The following is a 19,443-nucleotide window of genomic DNA, read 5'->3' as shown; positions in this document are numbered from 1 at the left end:
CCGTCGACTTGAATTAATGTCATCGGAAATCAACGAAAGTGGAGGAGTTCTATGAATTCACTGTGTGAAAATAATTATTGGAATGATTTCCGAAAGGACTTTAAAGGAAGAAAATGTTTATTACGGGGCAGAATACACTGGCGTTCTTCTGAATATATTGAAATAATTCGATAGTCAACGAAATGGTGCATGCACATATTATAAGAGTTTCGTTTGCCGCAATTAGCGAACCATTACAACTGGAAGTTGCTTTTTATCTTATATGTTAGGTCTAGATCGGGAGGTTTTCCATGAATTTCAACCCATTTGGTTGCTAAATGAGGGAAAATTGAAAATTTGGCAAGTGATGCTATCACCAACGAAGTAGATTTACTATCCAAAATCTAGTTTAAGTTGTGGAAATTCATCATGATTCCTCTACGTTTATCATAATGGCGCCAATTGCACTCGGTTTAACTTGCTACACATCATTAGTGACAAATTTGTGGGCAGAAATATCAAGATGATTATCCCAAATAAGTTATTTCCTTAAGTAGAGAAGTGAAACTCATAGTTGAAACGGAAAACCATGACCTGGATCTCTCGTCGCGATGTCTTCCAATGATTATTTAATGCATCAAAAACATATTATAATTTGCTTCAATATATTCCAAATATTTTCAAAAAATTCAAAAATTTGGTTGCTTACTGAGATTTGCATGAAAATTAATTGGGTATGTTGTTAGTTACAAGTTACAAGTGAATGGTTTTTCAAATGTTCATTTCATCTTCTACTCTGTTTGTAATGTCTATCCTTCCTTAGAACGGAATTCTTACATTTGAATGCTGATTAATTGTTACAAATTGATGCAAGTTTGCGCTGATTAATGGCCATATGCATTTCATTAAACAAGATTAATTCCTTGAACATCTATTATTTTCATAGAGATTCTATGCTTAAACGCCGTTTTAGAGCTTAAAAACAGTTTAATAAAACGGTGCATACGCCCATGAGAAATTTGTTGAATAGTCCACAAGTGCTACACTTTTTGTTGATGATTTTGTGTTCAGTTTATAGTTTGCTTTCTATTGATATTGAAACTAAAATTGAAAATAGTCAATTATGTCCCGACAAGGATGTTTTCACAGAAAGTACCGGAACAGGTCAATTTTTATACGGAGGGGGACATATTTTGAGCAGAATTGTAAGCCGAAATCTCCTCAACCCTAGGTGTAGGTTCTATCACCCCTAAATTCTTGATAGGTAATAAGGGGAGAGATTTACCTCAATTGAAAGATCACTTGTCCCTCTACATGAATACTATGGTTTGCAAATTTTTATTGATTCCTTGAAGTAGTTACAGGGGGTGACAATTTGAAAACTTGCCAGGCCAATTATGTCTCGACAAGGACGTTTTCAAAGAAAAAGCCGGAACAGGTCAATTTTGAAAGGGAGGGGGACATATTTTGAGCAAAATTTTCCGATATCTCCTCAAACCTAGATGTAGGAGTTGTCACCCCTAAGTTCTTCATAGGGAATGTGGAGGGACATATCATGTCCTCTATTCCCTATTAAGAATTCAGGGGTGACACCTAAGATTGAGGAGATTTTGGCTAGAAACATGTCCCCCTCCGAATTAAAAATTGAACTGATCCGGCATTTTCTCTGAAAACATCCTTGTCGAGACATAATTGGCCTCCCAAATTTTCAAATTGTAACCTCCTGTAACTACTTCAAGGACTCAATAAAAATTTGCAAACAATAGTATTCATGTAGAGGGTCAAGTGATCTTTCAATTGAGGTATAGCTCACCCCTTATTACTTATTGAGAATTTAGTGGTGATTGCTCCTACACCTAGGGTTGAACAGATTTCGGCTTACAATTCTGCTCAAAATATGCCCCCTACGAATAGAAATTGACCTGTTCCGGCATTTTCTCTGAAATCATCGTTGTCGTGACATAATTGGACTGGCAAGTTTTCAAATTGTCACCCTGTATGACTGCATGGAAGTGAATGATGCCCATTTCCAGCATTTAATAAACTAATCACAAAAGTAAGTACTCTTCCACTATTTTACCTGTCGTTATCGGTGGAAATTTCGAATCAAAATTTCAGGATCAGATAGTACTCGATAAGATCTTCAACATGAGGTATCGCAACACCCCTGATTCCCATTCAAAATCTAGGGGTTGTGATCACCCCCGTTAGGTGGTTGCAGTTACGGGGATGGAAGCAGCGGAAAAGTTGTTCTCGAACAAATGACTGGTGCATAAAGTGAAAAATCAAGCTCAATGGACATAAGAGCCAAGCAATATTACTACAGAAGAGAAGACTGCGACACACAACGAATCTAGAAGTTGACGGCGAAGAAATTGACTGGAAAAATGAAGCCAAATATTTAGGAATAACGCTTGACAAAGGACTTACCTACTTGGAAAAGTCATATCAAACAAGCAATCGACAAAACGAAAGCAGCGATGAATAGATCAAAAGAATTCAGGCCACTGAAAACAAGCTGCTACGATGTGCAATAGATGCACCTTGGCTTGTCAGGAATAGACAGATTTATTGGGACCTAAAATGGGAAACCATAACGGAATTCATGAACAGAAAAGCAGAGAAATTATTCGAAACAGCGAAAAACCCTCCGAATCAAGAACTCAGGAGACTAGTGGACTACGACCCAAAGGAAGACAAAAGAAGAATGCGAATTTACCGAAGGAGACCAGGAGATCAATTAAAAAGAGATAAAAATAAGCAGAGAAACTTATTGAAAAATCCAATAAAATATTATCCAATAGAGGATAAACACAAAAATCCCAGCACGATAGTGTGCGAGAAGAAAACCGACTAAGAGATGAACGGTTTATAGGTAAATGCCCGGAACCGATATTCAAGAAGCAGTTAAGGGTTTTCAGTGGGTCTCGAGCTCAGGAGAGTGAGAATCCCCACACTTGTTCCCCCTCAGGAGGGGTTGGTTCGTCTAACCTGCAGATTTTCCCCCTGCTACACCGAAAAAAAAAGTTGTTCCCCCTTTTCATTTTAAAGCCGGAAAATCGAGGTGTTAAGTTGGACCACACTGTATATTTCTCGGCCTCACTGTGAACGTTCAGGGGAATTTTCCGAGTTCATCAGCCTCCGTCGGCACTTGTCACGCCAACCACAAACTTCACGTTCGTGAACTGGCTCGACGTCTCTGGATCAAGACCCTAAAGCCGAATTGGGAACTCACCCATTTCATAAATCAGAACGGGCAAAAAAGACGCGAGGCACCTATATGGCGGAAAAGAAATGCCCGGCATATTTTAGTCGAAGTTCGCGTGATTTTATTCCACAAATTGGAAAACTTGCCGAGATAACATCTTGTTTCGTGACTGCTGGCAGAAAGTTGAACGGAATGAGTTCAGTTCGGGATACATAATAATTTAACGTAGACATTGGTTCTTTTGGTGCCATACAAACGGCACCGCGACCACGATGAAATTTTTAGCGATCGAAATCAGTTTACGTTTGAACAGGTGGCTAATTTTTTCCGACACTCCGAAACGTTGTAATTAAATGCAAGGTGAATGAATAATCGTCTAGCCTAGCCTGCAGATTTCGCTTATCCGTTTAATTTGAGAGATTGTATTTCAGTGATTCATTATGTTGAATGTTATGAAATAAGCGCGAAAAGAACTCTTTCGGAGTTATGCATATGTTGGCAATGCGATTACTTGTACTTTTTCTAAAAACAAATTTACAAAATGTTCCGTGATACTATAGCTTTCGATATTTAACTATTCCAAACCGAATGGCAACATTCAAACCCAAGCAAGCCCTAAACTTGAAACTTCCAGCATCACTCGGTGATGCTCAATAGGGATCAAGTACACTGCGCAAAAGAATTTACGCACATTCTGAAAATCTCAATTTTAATGAAAGTTAACTCTACATTGACTTTATAACTTATTTTTTATGTACTCTCGGGAAGGTTTTGAACGAAACAAGACACATTAAATGGAAGAAAAATTCAGGATTTCACCGAATCTTATGTGAAAGAAGAGAAATGAACAATTTTCAAAATACTGAAATGCTGATAAGTGATTTAATTCTTGGTATTTCCACCCCTTGCGTTAATTACAGCTCGGCATCGACGGTTCAAACTCAAAATAAGTGATCTTAAAATGTTCTGATCTAATCCTTCCCAGATTTCTCCGAGTTGGATTCCTAAGTCATTAAGAGTAGCTGAATGACTTTCTGAACTTCTCAGCCTTCTATTGAGGTTGTCCCAAACCTGCTCAATCGGCCTGAGATCTGGACTTCTTGCTGGCTATTCCATTCGAGAGACTTCAACCTCTTCAAGATACTCCTGAACGATGCGCGCACGATGAGGTCTGGCATTATCGTCCATAAAAATGAAATTTTCACCAATGTATGGGGCAAATGGCACTACATGCTCTTCAAGAATGTTCCTTATATACTTATCAGCATTCATAGCTCCATTATCAACGACCACTAGGTCTGTGCGAGCAGTCAAAGATATTCCACCCCATACCATAATCGATCCTCCCCCGAAACCAGTAGTATTCAGGACATTGCACTGAGCATATCTTTCATGTGGACGTCTGTATACAAGGGAACGTCGATCACAATGGTAGAGGCAGAATCTAGACTCATCTGTGAAGAGAACTCTTTCCCAATCGGCCTCTGCCCAATGGATATGCTCTCTAGCAAAATCCAAACGCGCCCTTCGATGGGCTGGGGTAAGAGCTGGGCCTCTTGCCGCGACACGAGGCCTTAAATCATATTCTCTGAGGCAATTTCTTATTGTCTGAGTACTAATTTGCACCTCATGAGTTTGCTCAAGCTGAACTTGAAGGAGGCGAGCGGTTGCAAACCGTTGTCTCAACGAAGAAACTCTCAAGTAACGTTCTTGAATGGCAGTTGTTACCCGTGGTCTACCCTGTCCTGGTCTTCGGAAATTCATACCTGTCTGCCTGAATCGCTCCAACATTCTGGACACACTTGTATGGGAAACTCCAAACCTTTCTGCAATTCTTGTGTATGTCCACCCTTCTTCTCGCAAAACTACCGCTTGGGCACATTCCTCTTGGGTTAAATTGCGTGTTTCGCGTTGCATAGCGATAGAGTGTAGAAAATCAAACGAAAGAAAAACTATCGATCACTAGAATTGAGCGAGAACAACAGATTTTAGAATGGAGCCAATACATTCAAAATCTGATAATATCATCTTTTCTTATTCCTGCTGGGAAAAAACATCTGTATTGAAGAAAACCGTTGAAAGTGGATAACATATGCATGCATAATTCTGATAAAAATAATTATTATCATTGAGAACACCTTCAGTTGTAGAATTAATTTGAGATTTCCATAATGTGCGTTAATGTTGCATGGGTTTTGTTGAGTTATCTGGAACATTTGTTATAGTAGGGTTTTCCCATAAGGACGATATAATTTTCAAATGATTTTTTATGGGTGATTTTACAGATATAACTCTACTTTTCTATGTATGTATATTCTAATGTACAGGGTATCCCAAATTGCTTAATTTTGATCGTTTCTGGTTTGTGATATACTTCCAGACTAGATAGTTGAAACTTCATTTCTGAAAATATCTGAAAACGTTCTCTTTTTCCTGGAAAAACGACACTATATTCCACTTTTTTCATCCTCCTGTACTAGGGGTGGAAAACAATAACTTCTTTTTTTAAATGAGGATGTTTTTTTTTTATTGATCTCATGTTATACAGAAAAAAACTGTACAAAAAGATATATAACAACTATACCCAAGGCAAAATCACCATTCTAGTGAAATTCCCATTTTTTGATAGAATTCTATGAAACCATTGGCCACAAAAAGGTCCACTCCCAATGAATCTCCATCTCTATGATACGAAGCATCTATAACTTAAATAAAATCATGTAATTCATATTACACTCAATTCGAATAAATATCGAGCAGAATTTCTATAATCAATTTCAATACAACTAATAAAATGTTTTCAAAATGACTACTGGAGTCATATCTCCATAGAAATTCAAAGGTGATCTTGCTGGCAATAAGACCATGCCTTCCCAACCACTGGTTGCCTATATCTATGGCAATATTGGCAATACTCCTTTTTGGAAATAATCTGGAGCAAAAGTTCATGGAAATTCATCTCATTTTATGACCTTTACTATTACAATGTATTGATGTATTCTTCCACTTTATTCATAGAATAATGTATTTGAGACTCAACATTTAGTGAATACATATTTTTTATGATGATTTTGTGATTTTGCCTTGAAGATGTAAGTAATATTTATCACATACATATAATTTTGAAAAGCTAATTTTTATTTTAAAAAACGAAGATTTTTCCCTTGGTACAAAAGATTTGAAAAAATCAATATATTATAGTATTTTATTCCTAGTGAAAAATTGCCTGTAGAAAGATTTTATTTAAAGATATTTTATATCTTTTATTCTATTGCTATGCCTTTAGTAGAAAACACTAAACCATAGTGTAAAATTCACTCTTCATGCCAGTCGACGCAGAATTTTATGCTCAACCACTTCGATTGAGATCACTTTTATCAGCAATAAGTTATTTTAGAGCATATTTTCACTAAACTTGTGTTGAAACGAATATTTTTCATTATCCTGAAAAATTGGTCGTATTATCCTATTTGACGCAAAATTTAATGCTCTACAATATTATTTATATCAAGCATTTTTTCCAAATTTTCAATCCTACAGGAGATATGATCGAAAAACCGCGAAAACATCCCTTTAGGGGGACATTTTAGCCCCCCTATATGCAACTCAGCCGATTGGAAAAACCTAGGATATTCATATTGGGACAACATAAATAAAACAATAAAAAAACACTCGACTATACGTTTCACAATTTATTAAAATTATCTTCGTTGACATGCATGTTTCGGGTTTCACCCCATTCTCAAAACTGAACATGAAATACATAGGAACACGAAATACACATTATTCACATTATTACTATCAGATAACAGATGTTAAAACCGGAGACAGGCGAAAATCAAGTTGGTCATTTACGATTGGGAGGTTTTGTTTTAGGGCTGAAGATATTTCTAAACATTCCAAAAGGTCCATACGTTTGCCTTTAGTGCCCTTGTGTAAAATTTTTGTTTTATTAAAGTCTATAAAGTGGTTGGAAGTAATACAATGGTTGGAGAAGCCAGTCGTTGATTTATTTTGGAGAATTGATCTCTCGTGTTCATCAATTCTAATCCCCAGAGAACGACCGGTTTGACCTATATAACATGCGGGGCATTCGTCACAGAACAACTTATATACACCACTTAACTGTGAAAAACTCAGACGATCCTTACCACTACAAAACATTGATCTTAGATTTTTCTTATTAGTACACATCACATCAATTTTATTCTGTTTGATTCTTTTACAAAGTTTATTACTGAGGGATGGAATATAGTTGATGTACATATATTTCTTGATTTCACTATCACATTGAGGTGGATAGACTAAAGTTAATAATTTGTTGTGTTGTTTTTTATAGAGTATTTTGTCTATTATTTCAGTAGAATAGCCATTGTTTTTTGCTAATAATTTCAGGACTTGAACCTCCTTTTCAAAGTTGACTTTAGACAGTGGAATAGAAATTAACCTGTGTACCAATGTATGAAATGCAGACATCTTGATCTTGTAAGGATGTGCACTGCTGCTATGGATAAGAATATCAGAGAAGGTGGGCTTTCTATATATATCGAATTCAAGATGTTCATTTATTCTTTTAACCTGAATATCTAAAAAGTTCAAACATCCATTCTCGTCCTCCATTTCCAAAGTGAACTGGACAGTATTATAAAAGGAGTTTAATAAATCTAAAAATGATCTTAGTTCTGAGATCGATCCAGTCCAAACACAGAAAATATCATCCACATATCGTTTCCAGTACAACACAAACATATTAAATCTAATATTCACAGGGGAGAATATTTTCTTTTCTAGAGCTGTCATGAATATTTCGCTGAATAAGGGAGATGAGGGGGAACCCATTGGTAGGCCGTCTAATTGCTGATAGACGTTATCATTGAATTGAAAATAGCTTTGCCCTAGACATAACTTAAGGAGTCTCATTGCTTCTGACTTAATATCAACAGTGAGTGAGGGGTTTTCATCGAGTTGTTGGTTGACTAAGTTCTCGACCTCTGTAGTTGGTATGGAGGGAAACAAATTCACTACATCAAATGAAACTAATTTTGCGTTTGTGGGAATTTTAAGTGTCTTTAATTCATTGGTCAGTTGGATGTTATTCTTGACGGAATATATGGGATTATGTTGAATCAAATCAGGTAATATTGAATTCATATATTTGCACAGCTTTGAAGTGGGTGCATTGGTGTAGGAGACAATGGGTCTCATGGGGCAGTTTTCTTTGTGAATTTTTGGGAGCGCATATAATAAAGGTACTGTTGGGTTCATCACGGTCAAAGGGGTATCTACTTGAGATAACAAATTGGGGCAGTTCTTAATGGCCTTTTTGACTGCAACTTGGAATTTTGGTGTGGGGTCAGAATTTAATATTTTGAAATTGTTAGGGCTCAATAAAGATTCAGTTTTACTCAAATAATCATTTTTGTATAGGATGGCTACCGTATTACCTTTGTCAGCTTTTGTTATGATCAAGTCATTATCCGAGGCCTTTTTCTTTATTTGTTTTAAGGTTTTCATTTCAATGTTATCATTCGTAAATGTCGAATCAGAGATAATCTCTGCACATATTGATTTCTCTAAATTTTGTTTGTTTGAAGATTGAATTTTGTTCAAAGCTAATTCAACATTCACAGCCAGTTGTTTGAGGTCATTTAAATTAAAATTATTCGGGCAATACTTCAAACCTTTTCCTAACAAGTCCAATTCACGCGTTTCAAATTGTACATTTGTGAAATTCTTCACTTTATCATAAAAGTTTATGTTAACTTCACTCTCAATTGATGTTGAAATAGTCTCACACACTCGAACATTTTCCAAAAGATATTCCAGTTTTTTGAGTTGAGTCCGGTACTGGTTATGTCCCAAATATCTCACTTCCTCTCTGATGGTAGAGTCCAAATAGTCAAATTCAACAGGGCTGGTCCGATAGGTTAGTTCACTGTGTATCACTTTCAGGTGTAGCTTGTTATTGTCTCTTATCCTATACCACTTTTTCATTTCAAGTATGATCCAGGTTCTTATTGCTGTCTTCACTGCTGATTTCGCCTGGGGTGATCTATGTTTACAATTTATTTTCATGTATTTTGGTGTTAACCCATTTAATAGGCACTGTTTATTGAACCATAGGTGGTTGTTACATCTCGTGATCTTCGATAGTACCTTTCTATAATATATTGCGAGTCGTGAAGTGCTTGCATTCTTGATAATAGAAATTGATTCCTCGCTAATCTCTTGGTGAAACATCGTTCTAACATAAATAAAACAATAAAAAAAACACTCGACTATACGTTTCACAATTTATTAAAATTATCTTCGTTGACATGCATGTTTCGGGTTTCACCCCATTCTCAAAACTGAACATGAAATACATAGGAACACGAAATACACATTATTCACATTATTACTATCAGATAACAGATGTTAAAACCGGAGACAGGCGAAAATCAAGTTGGTCATTTACGATTGGGAGGTTTTGTTTTAGGGCTGAAGATATTTCTAAACATTCCAAAAGGTCCATACGTTTGCCTTTAGTGCCCTTGTGTAAAATTTTTGTTTTATTAAAGTCTATAAAGTGGTTGAAGTATTGCCCGAATAATTTTAATTTAAATGACCTCAAACAACTGGCTGTGAATGTTGAATTAGCTTTGAACAAAATTCAATCTTCAAACAAACAAAATTTAGAGAAATCAATATGTGCAGAGATTATCTCTGATTCGGATAATGACTTGATCATAACAAAAGCTGACAAAGGTAATACGGTAGCCATCCTATACAAAAATGATTATTTGAGTAAAACTGAATCTTTATTGAGCCCTAACAATTTCAAAATATTAAATTCTGACCCCACACCAAAATTCCAAGTTGCAGTCAAAAAGGCCATTAAGAACTGCCCCAATTTGTTATCTCAAGTAGATACCCCTTTGACCGTGATGAACCCAACAGTACCTTTATTATATGCGCTCCCAAAAATTCACAAAGAAAACTGCCCCATGAGACCCATTGTCTCCTACACCAATGCACCCACTTCAAAGCTGTGCAAATATATGAATTCAATATTACCTGATTTGATTCAACATAATCCCATATATTCCGTCAAGAATAACATCCAACTGACCAATGAATTAAAGACACTTAAAATTCCCACAAACGCAAAATTAGTTTCATTTGATGTAGTGAATTTGTTTCCCTCCATACCAACTACAGAGGTCGAGAACTTAGTCAACCAACAACTCGATGAAAACCCCTCACTCACTGTTGATATTAAGTCAGAAGCAATGAGACTCCTTAAGTTATGTCTAGGGCAAAGCTATTTTCAATTCAATGATAACGTCTATCAGCAATTAGACGGCCTACCAATGGGTTCCCCCTCATCTCCCTTATTCAGCGAAATATTCATGACAGCTCTAGAAAAGAAAATATTCTCCCCTGTGAATATTAGATTTAATATGTTTGTGTTGTACTGGAAACGATATGTGGATGATATTTTCTGTGTTTGGACTGGATCGATCTCAGAACTAAGATCATTTTTAGATTTATTAAACTCCTTTTATAATACTGTCCAGTTCACTTTGGAAATGGAGGACGAGAATGGATGTTTGAACTTTTTAGATATTCAGGTTAAAAGAATAAATGAACATCTTGAATTCGATATATATAGAAAGCCCACCTTCTCTGATATTCTTATCCATAGCAGCAGTGCACATCCTTACAAGATCAAGATGTCTGCATTTCATACATTGGTACACAGGTTAATTTCTATTCCACTGTCTAAAGTCAACTTTGAAAAGGAGGTTCAAGTCCTGAAATTATTAGCAAAAAACAATGGCTATTCTACTGAAATAATAGACAAAATACTCTATAAAAAACAACACAACAAATTATTAACTTTAGTCTATCCACCTCAATGTGATAGTGAAATCAAGAAATATATGTACATCAACTATATTCCATCCCTCAGTAATAAACTTTGTAAAAGAATCAAACAGAATAAAATTGATGTGATGTGTACTAATAAGAAAAATCTAAGATCAATGTTTTGTAGTGGTAAGGATCGTCTGAGTTTTTCACAGTTAAGTGGTGTATATAAGTTGTTCTGTGACGAATGCCCCGCATGTTATATAGGTCAAACCGGTCGTTCTCTGGGGATTAGAATTGATGAACACAAGAGATCAATTCTCCAAAATAAATCAACGACTGGCTTCTCCAACCATTGTATTACTTCCAACCACTTTATAGACTTTAATAAAACAAAAATTTTACACAAGGGCACTAAAGGCAAACGTATGGACCTTTTGGAATGTTTAGAAATATCTTCAGCCCTAAAACAAAACCTCCCAATCGTAAATGACCAACTTGATTTTCGCCTGTCTCCGGTTTTAACATCTGTTATCTGATAGTAATAATGTGAATAATGTGTATTTCGTGTTCCTATGTATTTCATGTTCAGTTTTGAGAATGGGGTGAAACCCGAAACATGCATGTCAACGAAGATAATTTTAATAAATTGTGAAACGTATAGTCGAGTGTTTTTTTATTGTTTTATTTATGTTAGAACGATGTTTCACCAAGAGATTAGCGAGGAATCAATTTCTATATTGGGACATATCTGAAGCCATTCCATCAATAAATTCTGTGGTTGCAATTTTTTCATAATTGGTCGATTTAAGAGTCTAACGCTATTGGTCTAGTATACTTGGATGTAATAAATTTGTGATATTTTTTGGTGTTGGCTCTGTATTTGTGACTTGCATTGTAGTGGCTCAAAGTAGTCAGAGCTATTATTGAATTCTGTATTCCCTCTATGAGTACCCAGAAATTTTATTATATCCGGCATTTAACCCTTCTCTTTCAAATTCAATAACATCATCTTCCTCGATAATTATTATAACACAGTGTCAGTTCAGTTCATCCGCAACGCCCACATTTATGAGTATGGTGCAGGTTCAACATAATGTTTTATTATAATAGTTTTCTTAATAGAGTCCTAACTAGAAACACATGTTGACTTGCCCTGACGACTGTGTAATTTCACCCTGGATGATAGGGAATGAATTCTTCTGGGGGTTTTTATGGGAATGTTAAATTTAAACTGACTTTTAAGGGGTGTCATCTGAATTATGTAAACAATTTTATTATCACTTCGGAAGATCGTTAAATGGTGATTAACGTCCCAGAATTTTATTTTTAAACCAGAACGGATTAACCAGGAGGAAGCAGATTAACATGAAATTCTAGAAAATACCAATATACCTATAATATGAATTATATTCTCTATATTGGAAAAATCATTCCGTCTGAATTGGACAAGATTTTTATTTCTTTTAAAGTAGATATAGGTACCTACATATTATTCAATATACTTGTAACTATTTGAAATTCAAGTGAATCCGGGATTATTCTCAAAAAATATTTCACCTGCACTCCCTGAAAGTGACGTAGAAGCTCTTTAATTGGATATTTCCACCAAAAATTAATATCTTGATATCGACAAATTTCAGCTATTCGCACACTGCAAGTTATAAGTGGAAATCAAAGTATATAATTTCCTTATGGCTATTTTTCCTTAAAGGTAATTTATAAAAATGATTTTCTTTGCTGAATCTATCACAAACTCAAATATAAAATCCAGTGATTTTTATTTCATCAATCCCTAGGGCCTCGATGAATATATTTTCAGTTCAAAATATATTATAAGGAACCTAATTCTCATAATATGACAGGTAGTAATATAATTCGAAACAAAAAAATTAAAAATTATTTGGAGAAATATCGCATTAATTTGATAATCAAGATAATATTCAGGGAGAGTAAATTTAGTTTGTGAAATACTTGAATATCTTCACTTTTTCAAGATCAATTGAAAGTGTTTAAAATTAATTGGATAATTTGAATTGAAAGCATGAATTGGGAATGGAAGCAACACAAAAAAGTGATTGAGATTGAAAATAATTCCTCATTTCAAATGCTGTCGACTGAATGTCTAAGTTTTTTTTCATGTCCGAGATAGTCAAGCATATGCTATTTTTTCGAAAAGTGATCTGTAAGCTTTCAAAATTAATACTCATTAACCCTCTAATGCCCAAGTTTTTTTCCTTTTTTAAAATTATTTCCGTATAGTTTCAAATTAGCTTATGTATAATCTACATCTTTTTTTCGCAAATAGTTAACTGATTTACATTAACACCTGTACTCACAAAATGAACCTATACTGAAGGCGGACATGGGCAGAATAATTTTTTATCCACTTATATGCAACCAGTCTCAAGGCGGACTTGGGTATTAGAGGGACCCTATTCTTTAATTAATTTTTGAGGGTTGGTTTCCAGCTCCTGATTGATATTTCATAAACCAGTAGTGAAATCAAATTGATGATTCTTGCATATTTATTTATTTTTCAGGGGTTCAAAATGTTAGGGTGGTAGGTTTTTAAATCGACACCCGCTGTGTACATCGTGATGGCAAGCTTACCTTTTTCGATTTTCGGTGTCAGTAGCGCCAGCTCTGGTCGATTTCCGCCATCATGTAAGTGCATATTATGCTCGTTAGGTGTCGACAGTTTCTCCGCTAGAATAGGATTCGCAGCAGCGATCGTGAATTTCAGCGAACGCATTTCTAAATTGACCGCACTCTTCTGATGTCCATTGGAACTACTGACTACATCCTCCGAGCAAGAGTTCGGAATATTGTTGTTTTCTTCTTGCTGAAAATAGATAAAAATGGTGAATGCGCTTTCTCGAACTCCCAACAAATTTGACAGAAATCTCCTCGGGAAAGTCAATCAATTTACTCTGACATTCAAAAGAATAAATGAAATCCAATTATGGAAGAATATCAGAATTGGGTTACAGAAATTTCGAGTAAATTTTGGTGGATGCGCTAAAAAATCATGCCCAGATGGATGAAATCCATGATGAATGAAGAGAAATGAAACAAAAAACTTTCAGTGTTGCACATATGGAATTGTGGTTGAAGTACCACTAATAGACTGATAAAATATTCGGTGGATGCGCTTTTCCCGATAAATCATCTTGAAAAAAATCATATTTATAGGAAGGCAATACAAAAACACAGCAGTGAAATATTTCTTTATTGACGGAGACCCAATACTTACCTTGATATAAGGCGTATTGTTGAATTCGTTGAGAAGGCTATCGATTTCAATGGCGGCAGTATCCGATAAATGTTTCAAGATATCTTCGTCGTTCATTTGGCCCTCTGAAGCCGAAGGAACCAGGGAACTGAGGTCTGACTGAGACAGTTCTCCTAGTGCTCCACCACCTCCACCTCCTTGTGCAGTGTTTTGTTGCCCAACCGCCACCGAAGCATCCTGTGAGAAAAAAGAATGAGTATAATCTTCTTACATTTGCTAGATATCTATACCCCTCTAATTGATGTTGATATAAGGATACAATCTGAAGGAACTAATTCGAGTAAAAATGAAATGTTTGACAGGGATGTTTATATTATGATTCACTACATGCCTCGTAGGAATATGAAGAAATTTGGTGGGCTGTTCTTCATCATGGTTACACGACCATGAAATGAATTGAGAACATGACCAAACCCTTCTGATGAGTTTTCTGGTTCAAATACCTTTGTTTGGGGAAAATGCTATCCGCCATTGGAAGTTTGAATTGAACGATCAAGATAATGTTTTTATTCCATCAAAAGCTCGAGCAAACATTTGGAAGAAATGCTATAATGCTAAGGAAGTACAGGGTGAGCAAAATTCGTTGTCCATTGGTGGGATCTCGAGAACTATAAGAACTAGAAGAATGACAAAGAATGGTGAAAACTGTATCCTTCTATTTTTTTTCTTTCTTGAGGTTTTAGCAAAAAATGAGATTTTGACTATTTCGAAAAGTTCTCATAACTTTTTTGTCATTGAAGATACCGATCTGAAACTTGAATTTTCTACAGGCACTTTTTTACGTGAAATCCACCGACTAGCTCAAAATATTTTTTCATTTCGAAACATTAGACGAACTTTCGTTTTTTTAAATGCAATCTTTTATTGAATTTGTTATTTTAGAATTGGAAAGAATCTTTTATCAGTAGATTCGACGTTTGAAAGTGCCTAAGAAGGTTCAAGTTTCAGATCTGTAACTTAAAAGTCAAAAAAGTTATGAGAAACTTTCGAAATCGTCTAAATCTCATTTTTTGCTGATAACTCAAAAACGAAGAATCGTGGGAGGCTACGGTTTTCACCATTCTTTGTTTCTCTGAAAAAGAGCTTGGAAATGTCATCCTTTTGCTTCTTGCCCATATAAATTTCGAGATCCCCTCAGTAGACAACGAATTTTGCTAACCCTTTACATATTACACATAACAAGAAGAAAGAAGCATAGGAAAATGAAGAAATAATTAGTCTCTACTATGAAACATCGTTTCAAGCTTATTGACACTCCTCAGTGCGGAGTAGAGGAAATACTCTTTGTGTAACGAACTGTTCTTAAGATACTTCTCACAAAAGTCTCCTGTGTCTCCCCGATGAAATATATTGGCCCCTTCATCGAAAAATTCCTAATTATTCTATAATTTTAACTTGGTTTCCTCGTGGATTTGATCATACCTGTAAGCACGAGGAAAGATCCACCATCTTGCCATCATGGTCGGAACTCCACAGTAGGTCGTTATCTATGAATGGCATTGCCAACGAAATGGGCGACTGCGCCCCCAGCACGTTCGTCCCCGCCACGGTGGGGCTGGGGGACTCCAAGGGTAAAGATTTGTGCTGCCTTTTCGCCGGATAGCGACACCCTAGCCGATGTCCAAGGGATGGTTAAAGTTGAGGTGCTTCACAAAAAATCTACAAGAAATAATTTACTTATGAATTGAAATTCAGGATAATACAGAATAATTCGTTCGAAGGATTCCGAAATATTTGTTGATAAACTCCACGACAAGGGCGGTTCCAGTGGGGGGTCATGGGAGCCATGGTCCCCCTCTAGGAGAACTTGATAAAAATATTTTTTCGAAAATTTACCTCTAGGAGAGGTTGCTCTTTACAATATATATCACATTTAGATCAACCATTATTTTTCTGGGAGATACGCTTGTCAAAAGTTGACCTTCGAAAAAAATTTCAGAAAAGGCGAGGTCAGTTAAAAAACTTACAAGACCAAACGGTTCCACCGAACTTCATGGAATTTTCGGGAATTATTACTAGTAGAGTTACTCTTGTCGAATATGTGTCACATTTAGAACTAGGATTATTTTTCTGAGAGATTCGCAGTTGAACTTCGAAGAATTTCCAAAAAGATGCAGTCAACAGTTAAAAAATCGTCAAGACTGGAAGGTTGCTCCTAGCTAGAGCAAATTTGGAGATTTATTTCTAAAAGACGTGTTTTCTTTATTAGAATATATATCACCTTTAGATTTTGAATGATTTTTCTAGGAGATACGCGTGTCGAAAGTTGATTTTGGAAAAATTGCCGAAAAGATGGGGTTAGTTAAAAATTCGTCAAGACCGAACGGTTACACCGAGGTCGATGAAATTTCGAGATTTATTACTAAAAGAGTTGCCCTTTAGGAATATGTACCACATTCAGATGACGATGATTTTTCTGCTCAGATTTTTAACATTCGGAAAATTCAACCTAATTCTTTACACATTCTTCTTCATATCCTTGGATTTTCTTCTCAGAATCTGACATTTTACACCAGGATCTATCGGAAATTATCCCTTTAATTTGCGAATTCATTTAATCTTTAATTTATGCAAATATTTCCAAAATACCTCGGAGAATAGTGAGTAAACTCGATTTCATAAGAATATAGCCATAGTTTCCCATTCTTATCATTCGAAAACTCGGAAAACTCCACTTTTGAACTGTTTTGAGACGTATTGAATTTATAGTTCTCAGAGAGCATGAGAGCAATCAACACAAAATAAGAATTGCAATATGAAAAATGTAATAATATGATTACCTACTGTTTTTCTAAAGATATTCTAACCCTAGGAATTTTTTTCTATTGACTTAAAGAACACACGACAAGAGTAATTTTTGATTCAGGAGTAATAAGTCTCCAATCGCATATTTTACAAGTTTCCAAAAAAAACTACTACTCTAGTTTCCGCAAAATATGCGATAGGCTTCATGTGATAGTGACACTTGTGTAATTCTAGCAAATATAGACTGTTACAATTTTTCTGAATTAACAAACAGTTATGGAGAAGATTGAACGTAGTTTCGAAGCTGTTTGAAATATTCCATTATTTGCTCAAGTTAATTCATATTTTGTTGTTTTCCTTTGATATGATACACAATATCGTGGGATTCTTTTTGAGTCATTCATTTCTGGATATATGTATCCATTTTGTTTGTTGAAATTTCAGTTGTTTTTGCAGAGATATATTCAGATCCTTGAAGAATATATTACAAAGCTCTTGTCTCGAAAAAGGTGTTCAAGACCTTGTAAGAAAACAGAGGAGAGGGAAATGAAAATATAACAACTAATTTGTACATTCTGAGTTTCAATTGACACGAACTGAACTGGCCAGCAACTCTATCATACGTAGTGGGTTGTTTTTCGTCATACTCACCTCGAAATATTATGATGAATTTGTGCCTCCTTCCAATACATGAATTTTGAATAACTTCAATCCTGCAAAAAAAAATTCAATCAAATGGACGTTTCTTCATAGTAGAATTCAAGGTATTTCTTCGAAAGGACAAACCAAATTCATGGAGTAGTTCACGTTTATAGTTTCAGATTCAGTTTTTTTCGTAACGCTATTGTCAGAAAAATTTCTTCAAGTATTTTAATGAGAAAATAAAACTGTTCTACTATAGAATTCCTAAGTGAACTCCTGCTAATATTATTGTCTATCGGAACGCAATTGTTCATTCCTCTTTTTTTATCGGAAGAAACTTTCTCCGCTGAAGGCAAACGAACTCTTGATTAATAAAATACCCAGTGAAAGTGATGTGTACTATAATTATGGGAAGGAATAAATCCTTCCTGATCAGCCAAGGAATAATAGTGGTACCTATTATGCTACCATTAAATTTGTAGTAGTTGTGATGAATAGAGAGCGCCGTAACTGTAACGGACAATCTGTGAGATCCACTCTAAACCGTTTAATTATTCCCCATTGAAATCTTGAGTGGCATTATGGCTTGAAATATGACTAATTGAGACATGTACAAGGGAAAATGTATGCTGGGTAAATGTGTTGTATTTTATCGGCTGTAAATTTAACGATGTATAAGGAGACATTTTTCGCGTCTAGACATAAATCATGATTTACTTCATGTCGTGAAGTTTCTTTCTGAGAAGTATAGTTTGAAAAATTAAAAACTGTTGGACACTTTGATCAGGCTCTTTGAGCTGAAATCTATGATTTGATGATCTACGATGGTTGTAATCTATTCAATTATCGATTTTTACAACTTGCAAATGACATACAGACATACAAAAAAAATATGGATATTTCTTGTTAATCATATTTTTGGATTAAAATCAGTTTGAAAAATTCCAAGATATTTCAATATCTACGAGGTAAATGTTAAATGTAAAATGGTTAAAAAGGCATTGTGGCACAGTGGAAAGTAACTTAAAAGGGGGTCCAACACCAAAATAGAAAGCACTTCTATTTCGTAGATATATAATAAGACTCCTACCAAATTCAGGATTTTTCTTATGACCGGATTCTGCAATAAAAATAAAGGACTATTTTTAGGGGCGAAATTCGAAGGTCATTCTGGCGAAAATCTAAAATATTGGTATCCTTTTTTTACTCGAGAATCTGTTATCAAATTTTGTTGCATTAATTTCGGGACAACCTTTATAGGTGTGATGAAGAAATTGCAATGCTGTTTTATTTATTTCCCCCTATTTTTCAGCAAACTGTTTTTTTTTCTCGACCCAGATTTGACCGAAGTCAAATCTGGGGAAAACTTGTTAAATAAATTGCGGTCTCACGCAGAATGCGATAAGGGAAACAAATAAAACAGTTGTGGTATAGGGGATGATTATTTCGTAAAGTCAAATCGGTAGAGAATTGAAAAATAGTAATCTCATAGAGTGAGTAAAATAAAAATTGAATAGTTTTGGTGGAATTGAACATAACTATAATAAAAACAATGTTTTTGGCGGTTGAGTGATATTGATTCTTGATATATGTATATGCATTCCAAACTATCAATTTCTTCTTCCAGTGTCTACCTCTATGGAGTAATTTGGCAACTAGAGGCCACAAACGACAAAGTAACGCTGGATAGTTACCGAAGCTACCGTACGATGGCGCAGGCTGC

General features: G+C 35.3%; 1 protein-coding gene across 1 annotated transcript in view; it reads right to left on the bottom strand.

Annotated features, from left to right (window-relative positions):
• Positions 1 to 19,443, bottom strand: part of LOC123315515 (ecdysone-induced protein 74EF) — a 200,084-nt gene that overhangs the window by 149,322 nt on the left and 31,319 nt on the right. The window contains exons 2-5 of the mRNA XM_044901233.1: positions 17,730 to 17,791; positions 15,756 to 15,992; positions 14,295 to 14,510; positions 13,652 to 13,883 (exon numbers count right to left, since the gene is read on the bottom strand). Coding sequence (XP_044757168.1) covers positions 13,652 to 13,883; positions 14,295 to 14,510; positions 15,756 to 15,833 — 526 coding nt within the window. The 5' untranslated portion in view covers positions 15,834 to 15,992; positions 17,730 to 17,791. The remainder of the gene's footprint in view (positions 1 to 13,651; positions 13,884 to 14,294; positions 14,511 to 15,755; positions 15,993 to 17,729; positions 17,792 to 19,443) is intronic.

This window comes from Coccinella septempunctata, chromosome 6 (genome assembly GCF_907165205.1).
Source record: "Coccinella septempunctata chromosome 6, icCocSept1.1, whole genome shotgun sequence".
NCBI classification, from domain to species: Eukaryota; Metazoa; Arthropoda; class Insecta; order Coleoptera; family Coccinellidae; genus Coccinella; species Coccinella septempunctata.
Note: the sequence above shows the minus strand (reverse complement) of the source record. Positions and strands in the feature narration are given on the sequence as shown.